Here is a 13,195-nt window from a genome sequence, read left to right on the forward strand (position 1 = left end):
GATGAGTTGTGGTACAACGAAACAGTACTGTATGTGGATGACTATATATATATATATATATATATATATATATATATATATATATATATATATATATATATATATATACTCGCGGGGGGGGGGGCGTCTGCTTTGCCCGGTCGTAAAATATGCTTAAATATGATATTATAATGTGTCCAAATTTCGTATATATTATTATAAGGTCGTGATTTTAAAAGCAAAAAAAAAAAAAAAAAAAATAAATAAATAAATAAAATAAAAAAAATATTTGGGTGCTATCAGCTAGAATTGAAACCGAAAAATAAATGTATAACGATTTTTTCAATGTTGACCCACTTTTCACCCCTTAAAAACTATTTTAACCGGCTAAAGACCCATAAACGACGGCCCATAAAAAAATCTAATCATGTGAGGCCCCTAGTGCAGCTTTCAGTTTCGGAGGAGAGAGAGTTTGAAAATATAGAGACAGACGGACAGACAGACATAGATTCTTTTATATATTAGATATACTTATGTTTACGCTTTCAAAATGATCACTACATAGGAACGTTTAATGTAAACACGATTTTAGTCTCGCATTTTTATTATTTTCGTACGCTGAAATTATTTATAAAAATGTTACTGGTTTTTTTTAAAAACTTTTCTCTTTAAATGGCTAACAAATTATGAAGATAATATTAAATTAGATCGAAATTACATCATATTACATATGGGGTGCGTTGGAGCTGCATACGAAGGTCTGAAACATTTGGGCATGTCATATATATATATATATATATATATATATATATATATATATATATATATATATATATACAACATTTATAAACTAAATATTGATATAAATCCTCACAATAAATGTCATCATGTATTTTGTTTAATGTTCGAGTTTTGAGCGATTATCGAGATTCTAAAGATGACAGTCTCATGACCGTCATCTTGTCGGTTTAACTTAAACGCTTGATACTATTTGTGGGGTCAAACTTAATAAACGCTTTAAAATAAGTTAAGACACCAAAAACTATCCAGATAGGTAGAAGAGAAAGTAAGCTTGCCTTAGGTAACATTTATTTGATATATATTTGTTACTTTTTTGGTTTGTTGTCTACAGTAAAAAGAAAAGGTGTATGTGGATGGGGGGGACCCCACAAATAAAGAGGTGGGTCAATCCATGCGATTTGAAGCTGAATGGGTAGTAGTACTGGTTGAGCCGGGGTGACGCGAGTAAACGCGGGGCCACTATTCATTCATAATATGGGGGAAAATACGAAAAATAAAAGTAATTATTTTATGTTTTTCAGCGGAAAAAAATAATTACCTTATATCCAAACTCACGCACAAAAGTTTGTTGGGGACTTGCATAAATCCCCTGGAATAAATAAATAAAAAGAAATACACTACCACTTAGATGTAAAACACACTTTTGTTTATTTTTGTTAAAAGAAAAGAAATTATTTTTTCGTGTGCGTCAAGGTGGCAGTCGGTGTGAAAGAAGTAAAAGGTGAAGACCTGAGAGCGTGCGAGAAAAAGTCTAACTATGTGTTGTGGCGAAGTGAGATAAAGAGAGAATCAAGCAATGTTCTTTGACGGGCGAGAAAAACTGTCATTTCAGCTACTGAATTTTACTCAGCGAGCGTTGCTGTTGGTGTCGGTTATTCCTTTCTTTGACGAGAAAAGTTCTACGTGCCTTTTATATTTCTTTTGCGGCTCCCAGAGGCTTGCACAAATAAGTTTTTAAATCGAGCCCTGGTTGGTCAAAAATTCATATTTTTGACAAAAAAAAAAAAACAACAACAAAAAACAAAAACAAAACAAACACACAAAAAAAAACAAAAAAAAAACAAAAAAACAAAAAAACAAAACAAAAACAAAACAAAAACAAAAACAAACAAATAAAAAAAGCGTGCTTTCAGCTACGTCGGTCATTTCTCAAGCGTCCTGCTTTTTGACCCAAGAGGTTTGAATTTATAAATTTTTAATGTGTGTGTGTCTTAGAAAAATAAAATAAGAAACAGCACAAGTTTATCTCTAAGAAATTAAGAAAATGGCCAAGATAAAAGGAAAAAAAAAGGGGTTATTTTAATCCTAACCCTAAACTAACCCTATTCCTACCCAGCCTAACCCTAATCTAAGTAATAGGGTTAGTTCGGCAAAAGTTGGTTGGGTTCGGTTAAAATCACACACACACACACACACACACACACACACACACACACACACACACACACACACACACACACACACACACACACACGCAATGGTTACTTGCCCTTAAAAAAAGCTATCTGACCCGGAAGTAGGTGATCATTTGAAATGAAATTTATAAACGAAAGTGACAACTTTTTCAAGATGCTCACATGTAATTGACTAAAATATGGTAGCTCATTTACCTTCTTCACACTGCTAGAAGATCAGACACGAAGACAGGAAAGTGTGAGTTGAAAAGCTAGCGGCTTAGAGGAAGAACACTCTGGATGAACAAAAATTGCTTGAACAGCCCCGACGGTATTTATCAACAGGGGGGGGTCTTAGGTGATTAGAACTTTATCAGATCATACCTATGATCGAGAGAGAACTAAGCACAGCTCAAGACTGTCAGTCTAATTTTGGTATGAAAAAAGGTACTTGCAGACCCGTGGCGTAGTGGATAAAGTACTTCGTAGTTACACTCTTCTGTGGGTTTAAGGTTCAATCCTCAGTGCGGGCGACACTCAAAATACAATTGCAAATTACTTTGGACTTCTACCCAACCATGGCTAACGGAACGATGATATGCTACCCCCGTGAATTAAATAAAGGGTTTCCTTCAAAATTCCGTGCAGATTTCCGAGTTCAACAGAAAAGTTTCCGAGTTCGACAAGATACATCTGAAGAAGGTCGGAGGTTAGATCGATCGAATCATTGTGAAAATTACGATCAAGAGAAGAACCGTGGTCCAAAGAATCCAAATAATACAAAAAAAAAAAAAAATGCAGAATACGACCCGTGCTATTTTTAAATAAGATTTTCAAGTTAAATTCCATCTTTATGGCATCTTTTATTTATGAAATAGGTGAAAATACAGAATAGTTAACAAAAAAGAAAAAAGAAAAAGAAAAGAACTTCCTCCCTCCTCATGTTAAGAATGTATTTCTAAACAATAATGTTATTATTTCAGTACGGTCCGTATTCTAGATACGCACGAAATTTTTTGCTTACCTGATTTGCCGACATTTGGTGACCCAAGAACCAACATCCGAACGGAAGGCATCGTTAACTTCATTTGGACGCCGATAGTGTGGACTAAATTTTCCGAAAACAAGTACGCCCCCCAAAAGGGGACCGTTGTTGGTTGAATAAATTAATTGGAAAAAGTGTCGTGTCGATTAAAGGCAAATACTAGTAAAATAGCAACAAGCGTTTCCCACTTGAATTACTAGTAAGCAATCCTATAAGTATAGAATAAAGTATATGGTAACGAGTTTTCTTGGCTTTTTGGTGTCCGATTCGACATAATTCCCGCGGTCGAGTAATGAATGGGATGTTTTGAAAAGTTGTTCACTTGTGCAAAGAAATCCAGAGAGAGGAAGCCGCCCGCCGCGACGATCCGGTTCGGAGAAGACGATTATTTCTTTTGTTGTGTTTCTAGTATATGAAGCAATGGGTTAACATGCGAATTATTCAGATATTAGATTTATTGACAGGAGGGGGTAAAGCAAGAGAAAAAGAGGAAGAGGAGAAGGGAGTAGTGAGAAGGCGAGAGAGAGAGAGAGAGAAAGAGGAAGTGCAATAGAGGGATAAGCAAATAGGCGCACGTAGAAATAGAGAGAGATAAGGGTAGGTAGAGAGAGAGAGAGAGAGAGAGAGAGAGAGAGAGAGAGAGAGAGAGAGAGAGAGAGAGAGAGAGAGAGAGACCCTCTTCACACGACCTACCTACCACTACTGACGACTGTGGTTGGGGTGAGAGGGTGTTGAAGATTTCAATCTTAAACTTGATTTGTCGTTGAAAGTGCAACGCGTAAAGCCTCTATCCCACCCTGTGTTTTTTACCTGCGTCCACGCACTGTTATAAGAGGGTCTGTCGGTCTCCTTCAATATGAAATCTCGTGAATCTGGCCTTTGGGCTTAGATCCGAGTGTAGTATCTGTTCTGATGCTACACTTAAGTTAATTTGTCTTTAGTCAATGTAGGGAACCCTTATGGACTAAGGAAATTTTTATTTTTGCCTACTGCCAGAGTGCCTCTTTTTGGGGGAGCTGGTTTATCTTCACATTAAAAACGACCTTGTGTCACGTGCTCTCGTGGGGAAGCAATTAAATACCAAATACCAATATAAAATCCCATTTTTATCATAAAAACAAAACAAAACAAAACAAAACAACAACAACAAAAAAAAAAAACAACAAAAAAGAAAAACAAAACAAAAACAACGTACAGATAGAATAAAAGACGCACCTGTTGATTCATTTCTTTTTTCTTTCTTTCCTGTCCGACCGTCAAGCAGTTCGAGATTTTCACTACATCGAATGATTCTTACAACGTTGACACCTCTTTAGGGTCGCCAGCGTCGGCAAAGAAGTTGTTAGGGTAGTGTTGGCGATTAAGGGCCAGATTATGGAACGGGGACAGATTTTATCAGTACACATGCTACAGCGAGCCACACTGTCCCTATTTACTTGCCTCCCCACGAGGGCGGATTTAGACACACGCCCAGTGTTTAATATGGGAAAATCCAACTCCCCCTAAAGAGGCACTCTGGATTCAAATAAAAATAAAAATAAAATCTAGGAAGATTTCTTCACTGATGTAGGACAGAAAAGACTAAGTGCACCATCAGAACCGCTTCTACACTTTGCTCCTATGAGTCACAGTGTTGAATATTCAGATAAATTGATACCAGCCGAGGATTTCTTAAAAACTCTATAATTTTTTATTATACTTTGTTATTTTTGTATGCAATTCATTTTACAAATGCACTTTTCCCGGTTCGACTCAGAAAAAGGTGAGTTTGCAAAGTCAGTTAAATGTTAACAAAAAAAAAAACAAAAAAAACAAAACAAAAACACACACACACATACTCACACACACAAAAAAAATAAAACCAAAAAAACCAAAAAAAAAAACAAACAAAAAAACAAAAAAACAAAAAACAAAAGAAAAACAACCAAAAACGAAACCCAAAACGAACATCTTTCTGCTCTCTATATTTTGGTTTAAAATTGTCTCGGTTGTACATTTTAAAGTTAAAATGGAAAAGAAATAAAATGTAAGTTTTAATGCTTTCTTTTTCCAATACAATTACCTTCATAAAATTTTGATTAAAAGTAAAAACATTAAAAAGCATAAAATTTATAAGTCACACCAAAACTCGCAAAGTGGCCAGGAAATGTTATTAATGCGTTACCTCTTTTGAGTCATTGTTTACAATTGTCGACATCTTACAACTCTTCCTAGCTGGAATAATGTTATTTTTTTTTCAAAGAAACTGAAAAAGACACTTGAGTACTGTAAATAAAAACGCCGAAGGGGAAAAAAAAAACAAAAAAAAACACAACAAATAAACAAAATAAAAAAACCCTCAGAAAAACAAAACAAATAAACAAAAAACAAAACAAAAAACAAACAAAAAAAAAACAGACAAACTGGCTAAACATAATCAGATATCGATTTGTCAGATGGGATGCTATTTAGGTTTGAATGAAACAAAAAAAAAAAACCCCCAAAAAACCTAATCGATGATGATGAGTGGTAATTGAAGAATAAAGTTTTATTTTTTTGTATTTAAAAAAAAATATTTTGTATTTAAAAAAAAACATTTTTGATTATAATAATTTTATACTACCAGGACACGTGGAAATTCCACGGGATGAGAAGTATCAACAAATATGTTTTAATGAAGTTTATATTTTTCTAGAAGATGGAAAAGAAAATAGATTTTGGACAGAAAAATCAACACCACGCAGCAAATATGAATTCATTAACATTTATATGAAAATAATGTCTACTGTATTTTAAATACAGAACTGACCCAAGTGGGATAAATTAATAAGTACTAATAAATACCCAGAAAGTAATATTGTGCTACATAGTTCAATACAAATAAAAAGAATGATAAGAAGAGACAATCTTTAATTTACTCCTTCAGTCGTCCAGCATCTTTTAAGACCCAATATTTTTTTTTATTTTGAATGCATTCTTTTTTTTTTTACATAAAGTTTCACTGACTTCTTTCTTCGGCAAAGAACCGCTGCACGCTGGCTGCACATCAAAATTACTACGAGTTCCTTTCTCACACTCTGGCATCCATCCAGCGCGGCCGTAGCCGAGATTGAACTCACTACACGAGTTTGTATTGAAATTCGAATCTTGTCGGTAGCTGAATACTTGATGCTTCGCCAGAGTTAGCAAGGGTATGTTTTATCGTGACTAGACGTGACATCACTAGATGTTTAAGAGACTCCCATCTACCATCGAGAGAAAGATAGACCGCGCCAGTTTCTCAACCTCATATTTTACCACGCGGCACATACATCGCCTGCCTCGCCTTCCCAAATGGTCACCCATCTGGTACTGGCCAGGCTCAACGTTGCTTAACTTCGGTGATCTGGCGACAACCGGTGTGTCAACGTGATTGTGCCGCACTATGACAACAATGATCATATATTATTATTATAATGATATTTGAAAATGAGGCTATATCAAAGGAAGGCCACTCTCATATTCTTGCCCAGGGTTGCAAGATTAGCCTTTTTAAAGTAAATTTTCGCGAGTTTTGGCCTCCTTTGGAGCTGTTTAGCCTTTAAAAATTATATTTGTCCCTTTTCAAAGCATAATTTCCGGACTATCTAAAGAAGGAACAAGCAGAATATTAAATAGATTTTGAAAATTCTTCTTCTTCATTTAAAATTTACTCATCAAGTCGACCACATTTCTTTCTAGCTTTTTGTCTTCTACTGTTTGACCCTTAACCATTTAGGTTCCCTATAGCGAGGGAATTGTAACGTATCGTTTACGTCGCAAAAGGACAAACAAATAAAACAGGAATAGAAATGAATAACAATCCGTGTCGGTATCTTTTATTTTTTTTTTACTTCACTCCCCACGAAGGCAAAATAATTCGGTTTTTAATGTGGCTTGGGAAGTCACCAGCTCCTCAAAAAGGGGATCTCTGGTTAGTAAAAAAAATAAAAAAATGTATCAGTCATGAATTCTCATCCATTAACCGAGATCAAAAGAGTGTAGTGCAGCATCTGCAGAACAGATACTACACTTTGATCAGGTATTTATTTGCTCCCCCACTGAGTAATTAAGGCACAAGGCCGATTTTTAAAGTGAGGAGTGAAGGGGAAATGGGGACCAGCTCCTCGGGGAGTAGGGGAGCTGGATAGTGACAATTGGTATGAAGGGTTGCCCCTACATTGACCAAGGTCTTATATGTGGGGTTGCCCCCACATATGGTCTTTGCTTGCAGTATCTGCCAGAACAGATACTACACTTTGATTTTGGTCTAAAGGCCAAGAAAGCAAAAAGGCAACTTTTTTTCTATTTATTTTTTTCTTTTCTTACTAAAGTTTTCATTACCGTTATTTTTAGAACGAGTCAAAAAATCTCGCTGCCACATGTCTATTTTAGCCTGGTACGAGTTTTCCCTTCTTTCCACCGCACGCCGGGCACAACCAGCCAATTCTCGTCTACGACTTCACACGTCCACTTCCTTCGGGTCGATTTTGCTTCTGTCCGAGCACGTGTTGCATTTTTTCTCCTTTTTTTCCTTCTTCTTCTCCTCGCGTACACTTTCTAACTTACAGTTTTTCGACTACTGCTGCTACTGCTGCTACTGCTGCCAATCTCTTCGCAAGCCGCCATCCTTCGCTGCTGCTACTACTTTCCACGCGCTTATAAACACTATATTACAGAATTTGTGACTGAGAAAGAAGTAGATGAAAAGAAGAATAAAGAAAAGAAGATGTGAATATAGAGAAAAGAAAAGATAAAAATAAGATTCGACAAAAATCAAATAAAAATAAGATTTACTTTACTGTCGTAGGTTGTTAGGTAACGTATCGTATCTAAGCATGTATGTATTTGGGAATTAACTTTCGTCAGCTGTTTAAATATTACGATAAGAAACCCTGACAACTAAATTCTGCTTTGTGCGTCTAAAGACCAATTTGTTTTTGGTTGACAACTAATTACTCTTAGATAACTGTCTATCCAGGAGATTATTTTAATTCCTAAACACGTCTATGACAACCTATCTAGGAAAATAAAACCATAATGCAAAACTTGCACCCAAAGTGATTTTCGGTTATCTTGCAATAAAATATCGATATTTCAGATGCATTGCTATCTAGGTATGACATGTAAAACAATTTGAGAGTGTAGTCTAGCTGAAGCCACCCAGCGTTGCCCAGATGTAAAAAAAATGAATTTACAAAGAAATGGAACTGAATTTTTGGTGACTTTTATTTATAATCAAATTGTTTTTGTAAGAACTTGATATCAAATTGTTTTTGTAAGAACTTGATATCAAATTGTTTTTGTAAGAACTTGATATCAGTCAATGAATAGTAAACAAAATATGAAAACCTGGAATTATTTTTTTTTTGGCGTCGATCACTTCCGCAAAGGAATCAGACGATGTGGTTATCTATTTGCTTCCCCACTGAACAAATAAGACACAAGGCAGTTTTTTTTTAATGTGGAGAAAAAAGGGGGTGAGGGGAAAGGGGGACTAGCTCTCCCAAGGGGGTGGGGAGCTGGATAGTGACAATTGGTATGAAGAGTTTCTCCTACATTGACCAAAACTGATTGCTACAAGAACAATGGTCTGATATGAGGGGTTGCCCCCACATATAACTTTTAGTGCAGCATCTGCCGGAACAGATACTATACTTTGATCTTTGATCGTCAGGCTCCCCACTGAAAGTTGATTAGTCTGACTTTCATTTTGTCTTTTTTACATCTTCTTTAGAATAGGAAAGTGTGGTCCAAGGTTACTCCAAGGTAGACATGGTTGGTGCAATTTTCAAGTTATATTCCGGACCATGTGATATTTAGCGGCCGATTGGCGTCCTAGTTCCTGTGACGGTTCCAAACGTGATTATTTTTTAATCCAGAAAATATTTCACTCTTAATTGTTTAATTTCTGAAATTTATACAAATGAGAACTTAAGGTGAATAATAGTAAAAAGATATATCGAGAGGGAACTAGATGTAATTTTAATGGCAGATACCGAAACCATATTGCATCATTTAACATTGGACCAGAAAAGAAACCAAATCGAAATGAGGATAAGGACAGAAATAATGAAAGGACTAGAACAAAATAAATATTAAAATAAGAAGAGAAACACGACTGCATTAGATCATGGAGTTAGGGAACTACGCAAGAATAAAATAGAATTTGAATTAAAATGATCAATAGTAGATAAAGATATAAAATATAAACCTAATCAATCAAAACGATGTAATCTATGTTTACTCGATTCATACCACATCGTGAATTCTGAAGAGGAAATTTTAAACAAAAAGTTTGATGATATACAAAGCTGTCTACGTGGAAATAAATTCCTATTATCATGTCTAACCCATGATTAAAAGAACATGTTTAAATAAAAAAGAAAAAATATTAAGGAATATATTGAAAGTGAAATGTAATTGCTATAAAAGAATACTAAATTTAATACGAAGATTTTAGGATGGTGCAATACATAAATTAATAGGTCATTAACTTAACATACCAAAAATAAACTAATTATAACCTAAATAAGAGAAATAGAATTAAATTCAAATTTAATAATCGTTATTAGAAATAAACTAACACCTGGGAAATTTCAATAGCACAAAAATATTCAAGAATTAAGTGATTGCAAAATATTGAAACAAACAGGTGATGAATTAAAATAGACTAAATCAGAATATAAGTTTGAAGCAAACTAAATGAGAAATTGAACCTAGACTGATATAAATAGAAAAATATTAGAAATACAAATTTAAAATTTAGCAAAAGAAAATTAATAAATACAAAAGTCAAACTATTAAAGTAAGAATAAATAGGAATTTCGATAAAATTATAAATTGATAAATATCGACAAAATCGAGTTATATTCCTATCCTATTTATCCATAAATATATACTGAATGATACGGAATAATAATAAATAGAAGATAAAAATTAAATGTTTATTAAGGTAAGACTCAAAAAATAGATTCAACATTTAAATTATTTATATAACCAGTATGGAAAGAAAATAAATTTTAATATTTATATTAACCTTTTAATTATAGTTTTTTTTTCTTAAGAAATAACATGGGAGGGAAAAATCAACACATATAGCGTAACATGTAAATAAAAATTTATACGAAACTAAAGCTAATTTAGATAAGAATAGTTGAATATATAAATAGAGACTAATATTTGAAGGTGTAGATTAGGATTTGGGGAATAAATCAATTAAATAAATAAATCGAAAAGGATACAATAATAATATGAATTAGAATTAAAAAACATTAACAAATTAAGTGAACATGTGTAACCCCTACAGGGCAGCTCAGGTGCATAGGCTCGTGGTTGAGATGCACATGTAGCCGATACCTATGGCGGCACCCGTGTTTTCGTCTAGTGGTCGAATTCATCTTCGTCGTCGTCGTCGGTCGCTCTCCGGTTCCACTTTCAAATCAGCTTCCAAACATCACCTGGGCTATCGGAAAAATATATTGCATTCACAACTGCGTTTCCAATTAAAGAAAAGAAAGTCAAAACTTAATTGGTTTTTCTTAACATAGAATTGATTATTGTCTTCGACTTTACAAATAATAGTTACACACTGGCCTAGTCATGCAACTTATGGGGCTGGCAGTTTTCTTTCCTTTACCAAGTTCTCCGTTCTTCATCTACCGTCAGTCCACGATCAGCTACCAGAGCGAAAAGAAGACCCCGATTAGCCAAGTGTCTCGTTTTTATCAAATCAGTAATTCCTCCTTCTGCCTTTTTGAAGTTATTCTTTCTTTTTCTTTTCCTCTCCCTCTCTTTTTTTTATCCTATAAATTTCTACTCCTCCTCTCGAACTTATCTCTACCCAATTTTTAACCCCCATTTGCACTGAGGTGTTTCTACTTATTATCAAATTAGGGGTGATTAGTCACCCCGGTCGAACAACGCTCGGCGGTGACCCTCACCCCCGACTCCCACCCCAAGCTGTCAGCTAAGATATCTGGGTCTCTTTATATCGCTCAACAGAGGTTTTAAAAACAACCTTTTCGTTGTTAACAGATATATAACGACAATGAGATAAAAACAATTATTTGTTTTTTCTCTTTCTGACAAAATCCCATAGACATTTCTGTTTAAAACAACATCAAACCATCATCATCATCATCATCATCATTAGAATTCAGCCGTGCGAATTCCTCCGGATTCGTGTCGACTAGCAAGGTCACTCGGCATCGCTCGGTCCCCATCAGGTCACAAATATAAAAATAGGAAATTGTTGAAGTATCATATAAATAGAAGAAATACGAAAATACGGCACTTACTTAATTCAAAGGCAATCGAAAAATAAATTAGAACAAAATAATAAAATACAATTCATGCGTGAGAGGTGAGTACAGCTACTTGATTCCCTTAAATAGGGATATATAAATATATTCATATATGCATAACAAATATATTTTAGTATCTGAAGAGTAGCTATTTTTAGAATATTTTTAAATGATAGTTGTCCAAATAGTTGTGAAACAATTGTAGCATATAAGGAAACACACCATATGATGTTCTGTCTTGATTTTGCAAAAAGATTATATATATATATATATATATATATATATATATAATCTGCAATATATATATATATATAATCTAGATATATATAATATATAATAATATATAATATATATATATATATATAATATATATAGACGAATATTGGCTGAAGAGAGCTTGATAAGGATACCTTAAACGGTCCTTATCATCGGGCTTGAAACCGACGGTACCAATGATTTGTCTCATCTAATAACTTTCTGTACACAATATATATATATATATATATATATATATATATATATATATATATATATATATATAATCTGAGACTATTGATTTTCGGAGATTAAGTAACCAATGAAGTTTAACGAGGTTAATACAACGGTGCTCATTACCGAAGTAGAGCAGGGTATACTCTTTAATTTGTTTTTACATAAGCAGTATTACGTTGCCACACAGTCATGAGCATGTTTAGGAGCGAAACATATTCATGACTGTGTAGCAACTTATTACTGATTATGTAAAAACAAATTAAAAACTGTATATATATATATACACACTATATATGTATACTCTTTAATTTATGCTCATGCTTATATACACTATATATATATACTCTTTAATTTATGCTTATATATATGTATATATATATATAAGCATAAATAAATTAATAATATATATATATATATATTAAATTGTAATTCAATGAATTTCAAAAAACTCATTGAAATGAAATGAAGTGGGTGAGTTTCATATCAAAGAATTTTTATTATTCTAAGCAAGACAAAGAATGCTTTAGAAAATTAATCTCCTTAACCTATAGGGTTTCGATGTCTACCATCTCATCAGAGGAGAGAAAATATTAGCAAATACTTATAAAGGTATGCACCCTATTTGCTAAAGTCAGTGAGACATGGAAAGTCAAAGTGAAAATAATACATCTATCAGAAGTTCTGTAGCAGGAGGATTTGTAGAAATGTATTATTTTCACTTTGACTTTCCATGTCTCACTGACTTTAGCAAATAGGGTGCATACCTTTATAAGTATTTGCTAATATTTTCTCTCCTCTGATGAGATGGTAGACATCGAAATCCTATAGGTTAAGGAGATTAATTTTCTAAAGCATTCTTTGTCTTGCTTAGAATAATAAAAATTCTTTGATATGAAACTCAACCACTTCATTTCATTTCAATGAGAGTTTTTTGAAATTCATTGAATTACAATTTAATTTATTTACTCTATCTTGCATATCGAGCAATTCTTGTTTAGATGGGATAACGTATAGAATATTACTGCCAGTAATATTTTGTAAACCTACAATCTCACGTTTCCATAACAATTGATTGTTAAATAAAAACTATTCTGAAGTATATATATATATATATATATATATATATATATATATATATATATATATATATATATATATATATATATATATAAGCATAAATA

The 13,195-nt window shown here is 33.4% G+C and overlaps 1 protein-coding gene across 1 annotated transcript in view; it reads right to left on the reverse strand.

The window, feature by feature from the left end:
- The window catches only part of LOC145241527 (ras-related and estrogen-regulated growth inhibitor-like protein), a 75,080-nt gene extending 71,409 nt beyond the window's left edge, over positions 1 to 3,671 (reverse strand). Inside the window, exon 1 of the mRNA XM_080104571.1 lies at positions 3,199 to 3,671. Within this exon, the coding sequence (XP_079960697.1) occupies positions 3,199 to 3,262 (64 nt within the window). The 5' untranslated portion in view covers positions 3,263 to 3,671. The remainder of the gene's footprint in view (positions 1 to 3,198) is intronic.
- Between the last annotated feature and the right edge of the window lie 9,524 nt (positions 3,672 to 13,195).

The sequence above is a fragment of the Euprymna scolopes genome, chromosome 20, assembly GCF_053919585.1.
Source record: "Euprymna scolopes isolate OS-2025 chromosome 20, ASM5391958v1, whole genome shotgun sequence".
In the NCBI taxonomy this organism is placed as follows: domain Eukaryota; kingdom Metazoa; phylum Mollusca; class Cephalopoda; order Sepiida; family Sepiolidae; genus Euprymna; species Euprymna scolopes.